We start from the raw sequence: 17,927 nt of genomic DNA, 5'->3' as shown, positions 1-17,927 counted from the left end.
TAAGTGGGTGTAAATTATTTTTAAGTGTCAAAATCCCGAGTCGAAATTTAGTGTTATAATAGTTAAAGGATCAACTATGTTGATCAACTACGTTGATCCTTTAATTCTATTATATACCTAGTAGGACCTAAGATAGTAAAATAGGTCGAACTGCAAGTACAAAATTTACTTCTACTTTAAAACTGATGGTGTTGGAAATTTCTATTGTACTTTTGCCAATTTAGCATTAAAGTAGGTCCTTTTAAGTAGGAGCTAAAGTACATTGTTAGAATTAAAGATTCAAGGGAGGAGTAAAAAAATCTTAAGTCATCAAAGGTGTATAAATCAGCTAAGTAGGTGTAAATTATTCTTTAAGGTGTGAAAAAGGTATCAAAATTTCGACTCGGGAAACATCGGAAGTGGAGAAACGTGCATTTTACTCGCGTCCTTTTAGACCCGGTTCCGTAGCGTATTGCGAGAACTCGTTTTTGTTTTGTCATTAGCGAAATGAATACGTCACAATAACGTTAATATTCCCTGTTTAAATTCGGCACAAGTATACGGGAAAGTCGTTGCTCGCAATCGGCCGTCCCGCCGGTGGTTTCCCGCTGGGTAGCGCCCGGGGGTAGTCGGAGAAAAAGGATCATTTCGTGGCAATTATTCCCTCGCAGATTGCCGGCGAATTTAGGGGGAGAGCCCTTTTTTTCTCGCGGGTCTACCTCGCAAATCGTCCGCAGTCACGCCAAGTCAGACGCGAAATCGTCGGATGTCACGAGACGCTCCCGGCTTATCCCGGAAATGCACGGAAATCTCTTTACGGCAATGACTCGTGGCAGCAATGCCGTTTCGCTCGCCCGCGGAAATTTGTCTTTCGCGCTGGCACCATGACGAAGCCAGCGGGTACAGAGCGAAAGGCTCGAGGCGAAGGAACTCTGTCGGGTGAAAAAGAATTTCCGACGTTCCACGGTGCTCTTCGGAAGGACTCAATTGCGGATCGACAACGGAAACAAATAAATACTACTGACGAGAGCCGAGGTTCGATCGAGCTTACGATTAACGAGCCATTCGGCGAAACTTCGTTCCCCTCTTTCAATCGATTCGCGCGCCCAATTTTAATTCAATGGCCATCTCAATTACAGCGCACGTGTCTGCAATGTAGAGGCGCAAGCATAACGTTTATTTAAAACATGCACTCGTCCGCTCCGCAAAGCGGCAAAAACATATACCCGTTCGCATCTAAATGGATCACCGTGTATCTAATATTTCACTGTCCGTAACATCGGCTCGCGGGCCGGCGCGTGTTTTACGATTTTCAGAGGTAATAGCTTTGATCGATCGTCCCCCGCGCGTTCCACCCCCCCCCCCCCTAGGCCGATTTCCTCATCGGGGACGGAGCGGCGTGCGGGAGCCTTTGCATGTAGAAATCCTTCCCGGTAATTGAAACTTACCTGCAATTTAAGGGTCCTCCGCCAGGCGAGCATTTGGTGGGCCTGCGCCCGCTGTCTCGCTCTCAGCGCCGCTATGACCAGCTTGGCTTCCTCCAGTGACGTCACTTCCTCGTTACTGTCCTTCATCGACTCGCCCGACAAGTCACTGACTCGGCGGCTCTCGTCGATGGTAGCCAATATGCAGCTGTCCATCGACGTCTCGTCGAAGCTGCGAACAGAAAGTGGCGCGATGAGAGCGACTCGTCGTTCCACACCTGCCTCGCGCCGATCCTCTTTCGGCCGATTTGTCGCGAGATGTTAAAACGCCTCCGAGCAAACCTCGGCGCCGCACGAGCGATCCCCCTCGGCACGAATAACAATAGCGGAATCGTAGAGAGACTCAATTAAGACAAATCGCGTCGCGTCTACTTAAGATTACCGTCTTATACGTATAGTCTCCTGTTACAACATAGGCTTTTAATGAGATAGCGCGGGTTTCTGCTTAACGGGCCTCGTCTGGTGGTTCCCCCATGAACTTATCGCCCTCGGAGTGAAAGCTGTTCGATGGAAAACGTATTGCTAGCTCGCGCGTGTAATCGTTGCTGAAAAAGAGATTTGTAAAATTGGGTGCTGAAAACCCCATGTCTCATATTAGGAGCCTATCTCATAATAGAGGACTTTCCTCCACACTGTAAAACAATTACGCGTAAAATTACAATTGTAATAGTGGGTAATATTGGGGCCATATTTACATACGTAAATTTACGCCTTGTATAGGTAAAATTATTACCTTAAATAATAAGTAAACCGCTTGCCTTTAATTGTGTAAATTTTACAATTTTTCACAATTTTTCGTCGTGTATATACAAGTATTTACACGACAAAGAGTAAAACAATCTTTTTTTCAAAGCACGTAAATTTATACATTTTCGTTATCAATAGTGTAATCGCTTATTATGTATGTAATTTTACATACTTTTTTTTTACAGTGTACCTGTAAGTTTTCCATTTTCGTCACGTCGATTATATTGACTTCTACTGTCGCCTCGAACCTTTTCACCCACGCTCAGAATTAGATGAAAAAAATACTCGGAAATTATTAAGGGTATTGATTCCGAGGACGCGCGGGGGCCGTGAGACTTGAATTCCAGTCAAAGTGCGGTCCAAGCAGAAACTGCGGCAGAAATGCAGGAAATTTTCGAGGAGCGCGATCGAGGGGGCCGGAGGACGATGCATCGTTTCCGGACGATTACGAGTACACTTCGACGGGATACCGCAGGGAGAAAAGCTCGGAGAGCTCGTTTACTCCGAGAGGGGAGAGAGAGAGGATAAACGACTTTCGCGTTCGGAAACGAGCCGGCATGATTTAAGATCTGCTCGGATATCTCTCGCGTTCGCGCGCCGCTCTCCTTCATTTTCTCATCGGCATGGTAATGAATCATCCGGCCCGTACAACTATATGAAACCCAACGCGGGCCGTAGCGCGTGGTCATGCGCGCGGTAACTGATCCTAATACCAAGAAACGCGATCGGCAAATAAATCAACGATCATGGGAACGATACAGGTCCGGTTTAATAAAGCCTGACAATCAAGCCGGCACGAAGGCGATACGCGTGAATGATATATGCCGAGCGTTGTTATTTCTTTTCGTACGCACAGCGCGCCGTCCAGTAAAAATGTCTTTGTCGCAAGGCGACGCCTTCGTTCCGGGACGATGTCGGATTTATAGCGAACTTTCGGCGGGTCTAACAGAGATTTCGCGCGGCTGGCGTACGAATCGAATGATGGTATTACAAATTAAACGTCAAAACACAGTATTAACACTTCATTTACGCTCACAAGTAGGGACGCGTTTCCATTCCATAAATGGCACTTTCCATTTCGTTACAAAATTTGCGAAAGAAACTAAGTTAGCAAACATTTTCCAGTTTGGTGACAAATAAATTGATGTCCGTCCGTCATCTCAGGCTCTATCAGAACTTTTTTCGACCAGTTTTGTGGCCACGGGGATAAAAAATAGTTAAGGCAGGCGATATTTGGTGCCACTACCTTACATTTTTTTTTATTTTTGTCCGAGTTGCTCCGTATAATTTTTACACGCTGTCGAAACACACGTTCGTCCTGCGCTCATTTCACCTTCGCGCGATCGGCGACGTGTGTGACTTATCGCGGCGCGGCCCGATCTCCGTCGAGCGAGCCGTTTGGCGTCCGCAAATAAAAAATACCCAGCTGAATTACGCTGCGGCTGTTACGCGAGGCTGGCGTACGTTCGCGGAATAAAACGTTACTGAAAGTCCAAGTTGCGCGCCCGCGCGGAAACTTCGGCGCCGCTTTCGGGCCCTCGCGAGGGAACGCCATAAAAACGGTCTGCGACACTGCCGAGCCCCCGCGCGGCTGATATCGATCTCTATTTAGAAATTTACATCGTCCCCGCGCATCAAACGGTGTATACCTGCCCGCAATTCTTATACTAGACCGACAGTGCCACAGTATAACAAGCAGTTCACTTCGTCAGTTGTTCCGTTTTGCGTCGATCCCTTCCGACATTTTGTTGGCCCAGCCAACGAGAGAACAGTTGTATGTGCGGTAGTGCATCGAAGCTACCACACTACAGTATGTACACGCACCGGTATAAATGCTGTCCCTATCCTTGTGAGGTGCACGCACACAACTAGAGTCCCTGTAGTTGTGTGCGTGCACCTCACAAGGATAGGGACAGCATTTATGCCGGTGCGTGTACGCACACTCATACGCCGTTAGATTTGGACCAGGCATGGCGAAATACCACGTGATCGGGGCCACAAGGATCGAAAGGGTCGGCAGAAAGTGGACCTACTAGTTGTACCATAGCATAACTTTTGTTTCGTTTTGCGTCGATCCCTTCTGCGCATCCGACATTTTGTTGGTGCAGCCAATGAGAGAAAAGCTGTATGTGGGGTAGTGTAGTTTGAGTACACACACACACACACACACATATGCTGCTGGATTTGCATCAAAGACATGGCGGAGTACCACGTGATCGGGACTGCAAAGATCAAGATGGCCGGCAGAAAGTGGACCTACTAGTTAAGCCAACGGCACACAATACTATTTTTCCCACTAGATTGCTTACGAATGCCAATAAGAATTCAGTGTTTTAAGCCAACGGCACACAATACTATTTTTTCCACTTGAATTGCTTACGAACGCCAATAAGAATGCAGTGTTTTAAGCCAACGGCACGCGGTACTATTTTTCCTACTTGATTGCTTACGCGAGCCAATCAGGATGCAGAGTTTTAGATCAGGTGACTTAAGGTTGAACCCTGATTGGCTCTCGTAAGCAATCCAGTAGGAAAAATAGTATCGTGTACCGTTGGTTTTAAATCAGGTAACTCAAGGCTAATCCTGATTGGGTCCCGTAAGCAATCCAGTGGGAAAAATAGTATCGTGCGCCATTGGCTTTATACTGTGAAAGCGTCGCACGCGGCCCCCGCGCCGTGTCGTTCACCCAGAACGTAAAGCCCGCCTCCGATCCGAGAGCAGCGATCGATGGAGACACGGCGCGGTATTGTCGATAGATTATCTTCCTATTGACAGCTAACGGCGTCTCTTTTGGGCCGCGTGTGTTCGCCTCGAGGAGAATCCGTGGAAAGCGCCTCTCATAAAATTCTGCAGCGAATACATAAACGCCCGGAGTGATTCTCCATTGTGCTTGCCGACAACTCTTGCTGGGGCGCGAGTACAACTTTCGGAAGTGGGATCTTAAAGTGGTACATAATCTTCGAGAACTTTCACAGCCCGCTTCTTTCTCAATTGTTTCTTTAATTCGCGTAATGAGAAAGGACGTGGGGAGGTTTTTTTTTAGAATTTGTAACTGAAACAGCCTTTCGCGAAGTTAGCTCGAAATGTGTTTTTCCTTCGCGAGTAACAGACGTAAATTGAAAAACTCTCGAACGATTCTGGAGAAACGTTGAAAGATTTTTTCGCGATTTACTTAAAAAAAAAACAAAAAAGTCCAAACGAATAATATTACAAAGTGCTTTTAGCGCGAAGCTTCCCTCTCAAACGCCGCTTCATTTATAGTTTCGCCCTTAGTTCCAACCTCCGAGTCTCCGGTATTATAGTACGCGAGGAAGAAAGTGCGCGTTTCTCGTCGGTGCTCCACCGGCGCACCTGGAACTCCGCGAACCCGAAGAGAGACAGCTGCGAGAGTTTCCTTGTTAAAGTCATTCCCGGTCGTTACGCATTCATTCCGATCGAACGGAGAGAAATCGGCGAAGACGGCGAAACTACTGTTAACGCGCGTAATCTGCGTAATGAGCGGAGAGAGGCGTAAATCATTTGCAAATTTAAATGCGATCTGTTTAACGGTGACGACGTGTATTTGCGAAAAAGCACTTTTCCGATTCTCCCCTGCCCCCCTGCCCATCCCCCCCATCCCTTCCCCCCTTCCGCTCTGCCTCCTCCCGCCGCCCCCTTTCTCCGGCCTCTGACTAATTAAGCCCGGATAAATTATGCATGAGTCGTCCGGCTGAGTCATGCCGCGCCGTGAATTTGACGTTTTCCCTCTCGGAGGGCATCGATCGTGGGGTAACCTGCGTGAGAGAGCGAGCCGGGGATCGAAAACCCCCGCGGTGCGTACGATAGGAAAGGCCGCGCGCGTTTCCGGCAGGTAACCCCGAGAGCGAAATCACCGCTGCGATATAAATGCGTTTCCGTCGCGGATAAAAATACTGAAATAATAAAATAGCAAAACGCAATATCCGCGCGCGAGGCGCAACCTAAAGGACGACCGTGGGCTGCGAGATATTGCGATCGACACGAGCCGCGGATATTATCGCGGTTATTACTCGGGACGTATTACGAGGTAGCAATACGTGCGATTTAATTATCAATTATTATTTATTATTATCCATTACTCGTGTTCGCGTAGTCGGATGCCTGTTTATTAAAATGCATAGATTGATCGTCGGTTGTTATTTCTAATTACGAAATACCTGGGATTTTTGTTGCAAAATTTATTGAAATCGAAATTATTTATTGCGGTCGGTCGCTACGGTCAATTGGGAATTCGTTAACCCTTTGTATACATTTTTTCGTCCAGCCGAACTTTCCGAAACCTAACACTGATTCTTGTGTCCGAATTACAAAATTGAAATGCAGATTTTCTAGGCGCTCGGATCCGCCGTTATAAATTTTTTGACATTCTGATCTCGTATGTGTAAGCAGCAACCCGAAAAACTTGCGAATACCAAGTTACAGATAAATCGATTGCATTTTCTTGCAATTTTGATTCTTTATATTGGATCCGCCATCTTGGATTGTAAAATTGTCAATTTTTGACTTCAGATTAGAAATTAGTGATCTCGAAACCCCCCCAGATACCTCGTTTCGGAATGTCACTTATAGGGATGATTTTTTTACTACAGGACATCTTATACGTAGAAAAAAAAACTTTCACTATAGCCTGCTGTATTGAGTCAATCGTCGATAATTTTAGAATTTCGACTTCAGACTCAGAATTAGCCAAAAAACCTTTTAGATATAAAGACCCCGAGTCGAAATTTTGGCCATGTGTTGAACCTTTAATTCTATTATACATATAATAGGACCTAAGACAGTAAAAGAGGTCGAACTGCAAGTACAAAGTTACCCCTACTTCAAAACTGATAGTGTCGGAAATTTCTGCTTTTGCCAATTTAGCATTAAAGTAGCTCCTTTTAAGTATGGGCTAAAGTAAATTTTTAGAATTAAAGATTCAATGGAGGATTAAAAAAAATATAATGTCATCAAAGTAGGTTATTGCTGGTCTATGTAGGTGTAAATTATCCTTAAAAGTGTCAAAACAATACCAGAATTTCGACTCGGAACATCGGAGTGAAAGAAGAGTTGGTTTTCTTAATTTCGGGAGGCGTAACATATATACGTTACACCGTACTTCAAAGGATTAAGGCGCAAAAATGATGTTTACAATGCGTTTTATTTTACACCTCGCGTTCGCTATTTAATAATTCTAGATTGTCTTTGAGCTATCCAGCTCTCAGCAGCGCGATAATTTCGCGACAATTAGCCGCATGAGAACGTCGCTGCAGTTTCTCCAGTAGGTAAATGTTAGAACAACAGAGTAATTACAATAGTATTGAGAAATTATGAAAATTTAGATTTAAACAATAATAGCTTTCTTTCGAAAGCATTGCTTTAAGAAATACCTCAATCCTTTCTCTCCCTATCGTACATGTGGTGACGTTTTCTTCTTCTTCTTATTATTATATACATATTTCGTTACAATGAACAATAACGGGGGCTTCGTGACTCTTAATTAAACTCGTAATGAGAGGACCGGCGGGAAAGCGGAGCTCGTCATAATGCGCAACAAAAGATGGCATTAAAGCGTGTTTTTCCTTTAAAGCGACAATAGCAAAACGGAGTAAGCTCGTTCCATCGGAGTATCAACCGCGATCTCTGTCAGTGACGAATATGGGAGACCCGTCGCGCGCTTCGCTCTTTCCCGGAGGATTAATTCGAGTTGGCCATTGTGGCCGGGGCAGGTCTCGCGCCCGAATACGCGCGTCGCCCTGAGGGGTCCAAACATCTGAGGTGGGTCCTGGTAAATATTCCGCATGCGGTATTTCACATGCCGCGTACACGTACCGCGTAGGTGTGTGTCGATGCGCGCACACACACACACACACACAGGCGCGTACCTATCGATTGTGTGTTGCGGCCAGGTGGGTATCGCGCGCGCGAATCCACACGCACGGCGCGTTCTGGAGCGACGCGTGTGTACACGCAGACGCATCGCGGAAATACCGGGCGCTCCGGGAGCGCGGATAATGCTCGACAGGAATTACAGTCAGATGGGCGTCAAACGCGCGGAGAGTGTCGTGAAACCGCATATTGCCGCTTAGGTCGCCGTCGAATTGCCGGACAGACGTGCGATTGATCGGGCGGATCAACGGTGTAATAAATAAAATTGATCCTCCGACGACACGGAGCGCGCACGCTTAAAGAGGGCGAAACGGGTCGAGTGCGATGAAAATTTAATTATTCAGAAAAAAATATCAAGGGACAAATGTATGTAGATCGTATGAAGCATGTATATGGAAAAGGGGATTAATCTCTCTTGAATAATCTGCGCGACGAATCGTCTCTGTGCTGATATAAACTTTTGAATAATATTCGCGCTCGAAAATTAACGCGATTCGCCGCGCCTGCAATCGCGATTCGCGTTCTTAAGTGGCGTGAAATTATATGTATATTCGTAAACAATTATATAATGATTGCATGTATTTCGTTGAAGTACATTCAATAAAAGTTAGCTCCGTTACGCGCACCTTTGTCAATTAATTGGCGCTTTAAAAAGCACGTTACAATATCTTTTCTTTCGACTCACTTTAATTCACTCTTAAAGTTCCACTTACTTTTCCAGCTGTGATATTTTGTGATTTATATTTTCTGATTATGATACAACCACTTAATTTCATGCTACATGAATTTTTGCGATTCGAAGACCAGGTGCATGCCGGTTACACCAAGATAACATCGAATGTAAATAGCGGATTGCTAAATTAACTCTGGCTCGAGTGTTTGTAGACACGCGTAGCAAGTGCAGGTGTGCGTTCGAAGACCGCTATCTTCGATTATTACTCTGTTAAAGCAGTAACGGGTGTTTTCGATAACGTTATGCCATCGGAGACCACGTACCAGCATTCAGCGAGTTCCGGTCGATGGTTAAACTGTCGACCGAAAATACCCTAGAAATTCGTATACGATAAAAATGCATTTTATATACAACGACCGAATTAACAGACGATACATTTTAACTTTGGAATGACTTTTGCGGGGCGCGTCTTGTACCCGCGTTCGCGGAAGTACCTTTCCGTGTCGCCGGAGAGAAAACTTTCGGAAAACTTGGTGAAATAAACCCGCCGGCCAAGTAATGAGCTTAAATGGGGATTAGTACGCTAATTAAGTTATATTCCATTCAAGTAATACTGACTCGTCTCTAGTAATACCTCTCTCGGGTTTGCGGGATCCTCTGGTGATTTATCTCCCCATCCTGGTAATCTACGTTGAGATAGCTTAGTTCTTCGGAGAGGAAGACTCCTAGGCTCAATAGCCATTAACTACCATCGAGATTTTGTAAATATTGGAGCGGCACAACCCGGCGTTATCGAATACGTGACAGCTAGATTTTCCTTTTGCGGCGCTGTAAACTTCAGTGGATATCGAATATCGCGCGCTACATCTCTCGTTTTGCGTTGACGTTCGGGTACACCGTTAAAATTATATCTCTTAAAATAATTGCGCTGTATTTGCAAGGTAAATTCTTACCAACGAAATGCCCCTAACATAAAGTACAACGTCGCGACAACGACAATTTATTCGCGTGTATTTATGTGATTAAGTCGGGTTGCAGAAAGGAATATGTAAAATTATACGATACGCGAAGTGCATATCTCTAATTAGATTCTTTTGTCCTTTGCGAAGTATGTTCCGCCTGTGCAACGCGGAAAAACTGTCCCCAAGAGGAGATCGATGATCGTTTCACTTACAAATTATCAAAGGAAATCGATTATTGTGATTCGAGCGCATAATCCGCGATGTTTCCATACGTGACGAGTAATGGCACAGAAATTTATTCGAGTATTATTTTGAGAGATTGAGACACGGTTCTTCATTTTCTGGTTAATTGTTAACCAGAGGTCGATATTCTCTGTCTCTTCTTAGATAACAACATAGAAAAAGATGGAGAGTCCACACCCGCGAAACATTTCCGGATCCAATACTATTACACTTCAATATATCATAAAGTAGGATCGATACAGCGCCAATCATATTTGTTATAGAGAAAGGAATATTTTAATCTTAAATGAAAAATTCTAAAATGTAGAATAAAATGATATTATGTATCGTCTTTTGTCGAACATCGTGGTGTAAAATGGAGGGACAATTTCTTCTGAACGCAAGAATATATAAACTTACATTTATATAAGTTCTCCCTCGTCTCGACATAGTAAGTCAATCTTTTTTAATTCGATAGAGAAGAATAAGAATTATTGATTTTACTTTGATATTGTCTTATTTGTATACTAAATGAGATCGTGAGAAATATAAATGCGTCACGATTATTTTTTACCTCGGTAACAGAAATCCTTTCTGAGGGTGCGCTAACTTCTGGCTAACAGTTAACCAGAAAACTACCTTCGGTAGCAGTCGGGGGTAAAAATTGTATTAAAGACAAAGAAAGATCAAAATGTTACCGCGTAATATACAGGGTGTCCTGAAATTCGCGAATCAAAATACCATAGCAAGAATGTCGTCGAAAAAATAAATTAAAAAGTTATTTGCCATTTTGCCAGTGCACTAACACTATCGACGCGCGACTCACGGACAGGTTTCCGTTCAACTGTAATGTATGATTGGCCTGTTTTGAACCTCTTTATCTAAAAAAAACTACTGCTCGGAACGAAAAATGGCAAATAACTTTTTAATTTATTTTTTCGACGACTTTCTTGCTATGGTATTTTGATTCGCGAATTTCAGAACACCCTGTATATCGTACATTAAGTAAACATGAATAGCGTTCAGATTCGTTAATCTTGTACGACACAGAAAAATATTTTGTTGACAAACGTATATTGATCTGAAGTACCTACATAATCTATTTAAAAATCACGTAGGAATATTTGTAATACTAGAACAGAAGTGGAATTCGTTTTATCCCGTTCGGTGCATTTTCCTCGTTCGCGCATCCCCTCGCTCATGCGTAGGAAAAGTTCCAAGTATCGTGATAGTTGGCGTGTGAGACGGTTTTATGGGACCAGGAAAATTCGAGCGCCAGCTGATGTACTCTTAATAAATCTATGTAATAATTCAGCATGCCAGCGATCTCGCAGTAATACGCTGCAGACCTGTAATTCATACTTGCGATCAGAGAAATTGAATTTGCGCAGGGAACGAGGAAGTTTGACAAAGAGACCTTCGTGAATTGCTACGATTCATAACCAGGGCTATCTGCCGATAACGTGGCCGACGACGTTACACAGCGGTAAAATTTATTGGAATGACAGGTGGTGGCGGTGGCGGAGGCGAAGATGGCAGCTTGGCATGCTCCGAAACTGCGCGTAGCGTTAGGGCGCCCGGCCGTAAAATTCCTGACGTTTATCTCTCAGCTAAGCAGGCGCAATTTACATTTGGCATGCGCCGCCGCGCGTGTGGATATTGTGTTCTACATGTGTATTTATGCACGCGGTAACCCCCGCTACTGTGTTCGATCGTTAATTCATCAAGAAGCGGAAAGTACCCGCTTGATAAGAGTGCAAATGTTGTAGATAAAAGGAATTTTACATTCCAACGTTTGTAAAATTTTAACTTTACGAGAGCGGAGTATTTTCGAGACAATTTTACGTACAGTTCCTTTTCATAGCTGTAATAACGTTGATCTTAACTTCTCTCTCTCTCTCTCTCTCTCTCTCTCTCTCTCTCTCTCTCTCTCTCTCTCTCTCTTTCTCGCAACCGCTGGGAGCAGGTAAATAACCAAAGACATTACAATCGCAGCAGTAAAATAGCTCTCAGAAATACCCGTGCGCGAGAGGGAGGCGTTTATTCCACTGCAGAAGGGATTAGAGCGTAATATCATTCGTTACGGTCCTTCAGAATGCATTCTGCCCCTCGTTAGAAACGCAGAAAAATTTAAGCCGTAATAACGCCGATGAAGTACGCGCTCCTGACTTCCGCTGCATTACGCAGACTGGAACGGGGAACGGCGGCGGAGACATTGGCGGGGCCAAAAGCCGTAACCCTCCCCCCCCCCCCCGCGCATCGGCAACGTAAACCGCAATTTCTCAAGGGTGAAATATAATTTCTGCCAGGAACCACCGCTCGTCCTTCCCCCCTTACTCCCGTTCTCCGCGTACGTGAAAATAAGCAGCTGTCGTCCCGATGTACGGCGTCGCCGCGTTGGTCTGCCCAAAATTGGCGTAATTCCGACCGCCCTATCGTGCGGAAACGATAGCATCTGCCGAATGCGGCCTGCGACCGTTGAGAGATTTTATAGGACAGATATGCGTGTATTACAAGACACGTTGCACGATGACCGCGCGCGCGCGGGACAGGATGTAAATTTGTCTTCGCGTAAGGTCAGCCATACGTCACTGTCTCCGCCGCCTGTGAATCATCCCGCGACAATGGCATCCGCGCCTGCACTTTTCCGCGCGACTGAACTTCACAAAACTCGTGCGAAACGCGCGAGAGGCTGCGCGTTTTAACGGTGACAGCAAAGTATTCATTTTTACCGGTTGTTAGAACACCGCTGCAATCCGGCACGTTCTTCTACGCGCGCGTTTCTCGCGCGTTAAAAATGAAAATCAGAATTTAGTCGCTTGCTTTTGAACTTTGTAAGTGACACAGTGCAAACCGGATGACTCCGGGGAAATAACCGTTGCTGCCCGCAACGGACATTGAGGTAACGAAGAAATGTGCAGGATCTAAAATGAAGCCACCTCAATAATGATTTTGGAGCACACGCAGCCTCACGATGTTAAAGGGACAGTTACTTGACGTAGTTAAACCATTAGTACCGCGCGCTTATTACCGGGAGTAAACATCAGCGAGCCGCGAGAGTCAATTCACCAATATTACCAGTAAGTCAACTGTGAGAGTAAATATCGTAGGGCAACAGGCCACGGAGAACAGGAGGCATCCTCTCGAAAAATCGATATTAGAAATTAATCGGAGCAAAAACTGCACATTGCGGTATCACGGGAAATAATATCCGAAGTCGAAGTTTCCCTAAAAATAAGTTCGCCGAGAACAACCCCATCCCAAAAGACCCCAGTTACTCAAGAATTTACTCTCCCTATTCATCTTCATATCGTTGCGTCGTCCTGAGAACAATATCCGAAATTATCGGATTAATATTGTAAACAGAATGGATGGCGAATCAATAGATGTGCAGTCTCATTCATTGATGCCTGGCATTTTTATCATCATCTATACAAATCACCGAGTTTCAGACTATGCGTATGCACTGCCCATAGTAAGAATAGACTGCGCGCTTCCTACCTCTGCCGTGTCGAGAATACGTACAAACTTTAGAACGAGATAGCTGACAGTAGAGTGGTCGCCGAATAAATAGTGGGGGTAACAGAAGAGTAAGGGCAATGGTAGAGGGTGACCGCTCAAAGTATGTTGTCTCTTTCTAAAGTTTGTACGCTGCTTCAGCCAAACGCGCGGTCTATATATTATACGTCTATGGTACTAGCAGACTGCTATAGAAGCTGCGTGAACTGCAGCCTGAAACTCATCGATGTATATGGGAATAAAAATTATGAAAATGCGGATCCAGGCATTAATGAATAAGACTGGGCCGTTCATTCCGCCTGCGAGAATCGAAACGTCTACTTTTGACAGCTTGTCAAAGAGATCGTGGCTGAAAGATGCGCGTCCTTCATAGGCACCGTGTATAAGACACCGGGCGAAGGCCACAGCGTTCGGCTGACATGTCCCGTAAGATTAAAGGGTGGAAATCTGGTATAAAGGATAAACCTCGTAAAGGGTAGAAATGTGGTCACCGCCGCGCGGCGCACCGGAGTGCATTTTAGCTTTAACGGATCCGCCCGCCGGAAACGACGAGTACGGTCCACTTACGGTGCTGTCTGGCCTGTGTAGACATCATCCGCGTAACTGTAAAGGTGCGTTTGCACTATGCGGGCTCTAACGAACGAATGAGACGGTCTTGATTTAGGTACTGAATTAACGATCGACGCTTTTCGCATCAAACGCGCAAATCACGGAGGTGGTGGCGGGGCTGCCGTGCCCGTAAGCTTGAAAGATCGTAAGAGCTATAAAGCATTCGGAAAGCTCCGGGGAAATTGGGAGAAAGTCGAGGAACCCACGAACTTTGCCTGTACCGAGCGCGATTCTGGTAGCGCCCGATCGAATTTATTCCATCGTCGCTCTACTCTAGTCTAGCGCGATATAAATAACGAACTTTCGTTATAGTTATAATATATGATGCGTACACACACACTTTATACAGAATATCCCGATCAACTCTCCGCGAAATTCGATTAATCTCTTAAGAGCTCGCTAAATTTCAGGAAAAGACGTCAAAACAAAACACCCTTTTTATCTCACAGATACGAAGCAATGAAGGATGTAAGAGCCAAGACGGATGATAGTGTCTAAATGATTTTAATTTTGCAATTTACTGCGAAAAATTTACCTCAGCCAGGGTTTGAACCTGGGACCCTCCCTCTCACTAGGCGGGCGTCTCACCAATTCGACCACCCTTTTCATCTCATTATTTTATTGTATAAATATTTGATAAAACTGCGTCCCATCTTCTTCACACCAAAACGGAGCAATAGATGGTACAAGATGACAAGTCATATTTTCGTTGAAAGTTGGTAGACCACTTAAGAAGGGTTGATTGCAATTTCCGATATAAATGTATTCTGTACAAACGGACCCTAAGCACACCATCGCTACGATCACCGTCGTCGCTACGGCGGACACAAAAGAGGAGCGCGGCCACCGCGACGGCTCGACTTATCGCGCGTGGCGACCGGGATCGGGCTCATATCCGGTTCCTGCCCGTGTGCGTTGCTTATTCACCTGCGTCACCTTCGCGAACGGCCACATCTCGTCTGGGTCTCGCGCCCCGAGCCCTCCCAACCGTTAAATGAGCGGACAAACAATCGGGCCCGCCCCAACCCGATGTTAACCCTTTTACAAATACCGGGCGATCGAACAGTAGCATATGTACCTGCTTCGTACCTGCGAACGCTCGGACTGAAACAATGGGACCGGCGCGATTGGCTTTTCGCCGGTACGGCCTACGGCGCGCGTTGCCCATTGTTTCGCCGCACGTACCCACGTACACATGTAGAACGAATATGCGCGCCGGGTCTCGAAAAAGCAATGCGAAAAACACCGTGCTACATGTTCGCAATTTCTTCAAACTAGTCACAATGCCGCAGGTTGAAACCTGTGTGAACGGGTTTTATGGGATCGAACAAATGGTGGCAAAATGGTGGCGCGACGTTACAAGAAATTTACAGCGGGGAAATTATGGCTCTGTTTAAATTAAATTTAGTCGCTCTATTACAGTATCTTTTTCAGGTTTTGTAAGAAAAATATTTCTCCCATCAAGACATATAAATATACATATATACATATAACCGATCGATCAAATATATATATATACATATATATATGTATATCATTTACTTTTCCCAACTTTTCGTTTGAAAGATCATTGTTGAAAATAAATTGACGCCACACAGTTACAAAATGTCCCGCAGTTTATGTCCCGGAAAAAAAGAGCAAGGGAATGGAGGCCTAATTGCCGAAAAATAATTAAGAATAATTAATTCGCGCCCTGTCAGTCACTCGTTCGGCGAACGAATCAACGCGGTATTAGCAGGGACAGTAATTTGCAGGACAATACCAGGACACTGTTAACAAATCCGGTGATCCTATCGGAGGCGGCCGCACGGCGATCCACGCAGCGGCCAATTTTCATTACGATGCGGTAATACATTTCGGCTTGCCATTTAGGCTGTGTTCGAGTCTCGGCCAATTATACTCTGCTTGTGTACAATCAACAGAAATCAATAACACCTTGTCATAATATCGACCTCCGTTTGTACACATACACCTTCGGCGTAGGGTTAGTCGCGGTGATCGAGACACCGGGATAAACGTTACGTCGCCCCCCCCCCCCTCTCCCCGGCTGTTTCCAATAATGAAATAAATGGGCATTATCGGGTCATTAAAGTACGAATATTAATTCGATTTCTTCGGCAAAAGAGTCCGCGCATTTCTGCCTCGCTGTTATCACTGTCGCGCGCGCGCTCTCTCGCTCTCACGATAGTCGATTGACGAGCACGTTTGTCAATTCGCAGGACTTAATACCGGCCTCATCAATTAATGCGTTATGACAGATGATATTTCCCGCATCGCGCCGATCGGTTAGATCGCCGCGCGATCGCTCTTAACAGTTTACTAAATTAATTTGTCTAATTAATCGTCCCGTGCGTGCACGCTCGTCGTAATTAGCAGGGTGCGCGAATTGCTGGCCGCCGGCGCAAGCAAGGGCCCTGTGGATAATTTACCGAGTCATTTCGATGGCTCGTAGTACGTTTAATATGGACCGATGCCTGATTGCGAGGGGCATATTAACGGGTTATTAGGCAGAACGCGATAAAGGCGCGGCCTAACGCGCAAATTGCTCGTTCGCGTGTTGCCGGTCAGTACTCTCGTAAGCGTGGAGAGAGGAGAAAAAAAAGGACGGAAGAGAGAAGTGGAAAACCGGTGTACAATGAAGAAGAAATTAATTATACGCCAAGACAAACATGCGAATGAATTGACCTGTCGAAATAAAGCACCGCCGTATTTCGCGATACCGACGCGATCCCGGCTAATTAATGGCGCGAGGCGTCCCGCGTTGAGTTCGCGCGCTTCGCGAAGCAACCGGGAATTTAGGAGTCGGCCTCTTCAATTCGCGACGGAGCCTGAACCCTCTGCGAGGCGGCTCGTGAAGTGAAGTCGCGAAAGAACCAGATATTTCCATTAGCCCGGCTAGCATTTATTTATTTATTTGTTTATTTATTGCCGGAGCACAATTTCGAAGGAGCGAACGAGTAAACTCGCAACAATTGTTCCGCGTCTTCTAACTACGTTCTTTCTCCCTTCTGCGTAGCGGCGACACCTGGTCTTCTTTAGAACCTTCTGCTGTAATCGCCTTATCTCGCGCCACCGACAATATCCCTTACGACTGCTCCGGACAGCAAGAAGAGTTAACTAACCAGGAGAGTTGGTGTAACTAGTTGTAGAAGAACACGTGACCGTTGTGCGAGCATTGCTGGCGGGGGCGCAGCTCTATCGTTGAACTAATCAGTGTTTAATTTGCGGTTCTGGATCCGTAATCATATCTGATGTGTAACTTCTTGCCAGTTTGCCAGACAGAATTCGTACGCTCCCGTAACCCGTGGCAACCTAAGTCCGAACGATAAGTTCGAAAGGGCGACAAATTAGCTGCCCACTCGCTGAAACGTCGAGATCCAGCAACAATTGATATCCTAACGATGTACAGTCTTGTTTATTTATGCCTGGACCTCAGTTTTACCTAGGATTCACATTTTCATAATCTTCATTCCCATCTGTACATCGATAAGTTCCAGGCTGTAAATGGAGAAACCGCTGACCAAAATCTTGTACACCAATGCCCACTAATGCCCAGTGGGCATTACTTTATCTTATTTATCTTATTTCATCTTTATAATGCCTCAGTAAGGTCTAATGCCCAAACTAATGCCCAAAACGCCTACTAATGCCTAGTAATGCCCAGTAATGCCGCAAATCTGTACACCACAATGCCCTTAGCGGTTTACCAAGGGGAAAACCGCTGACTAAAATCTTGTACACCAATGCCCACTAATGCCCAGTGGGCATTACTTTATCTTATTTATCTTATTTCATCTTGTTGTATCTTATTTTATCTTATTTTATCTTTATAATGCCTCAGGAAGG

At 45.3% G+C, this 17,927-nt stretch overlaps 1 protein-coding gene across 4 annotated transcripts in view; it reads right to left on the bottom strand.

Annotated features, from left to right (window-relative positions):
* The window catches only part of LOC105562480, a 201,195-nt gene that overhangs the window by 6,875 nt on the left and 176,393 nt on the right, over nucleotides 1-17,927 (bottom strand). For all 4 annotated transcript variants that reach the window (XM_012013352.1, XM_012013351.1, XM_012013354.1 and 1 more), the window contains one exon: nucleotides 1,428-1,635. In XM_012013352.1, coding sequence (XP_011868742.1) covers nucleotides 1,428-1,635 — 208 coding nt within the window. The remainder of the gene's footprint in view (nucleotides 1-1,427; nucleotides 1,636-17,927) is intronic.

This window comes from Vollenhovia emeryi, unplaced genomic scaffold (genome assembly GCF_000949405.1).
Source record: "Vollenhovia emeryi isolate VEMERY1.0 unplaced genomic scaffold, V.emery_V1.0 DF939187.1, whole genome shotgun sequence".
Lineage (NCBI taxonomy): Eukaryota > Metazoa > Arthropoda > Insecta > Hymenoptera > Formicidae > Vollenhovia > Vollenhovia emeryi.
This window is presented reverse-complemented; position numbering and strand designations above follow the sequence as displayed.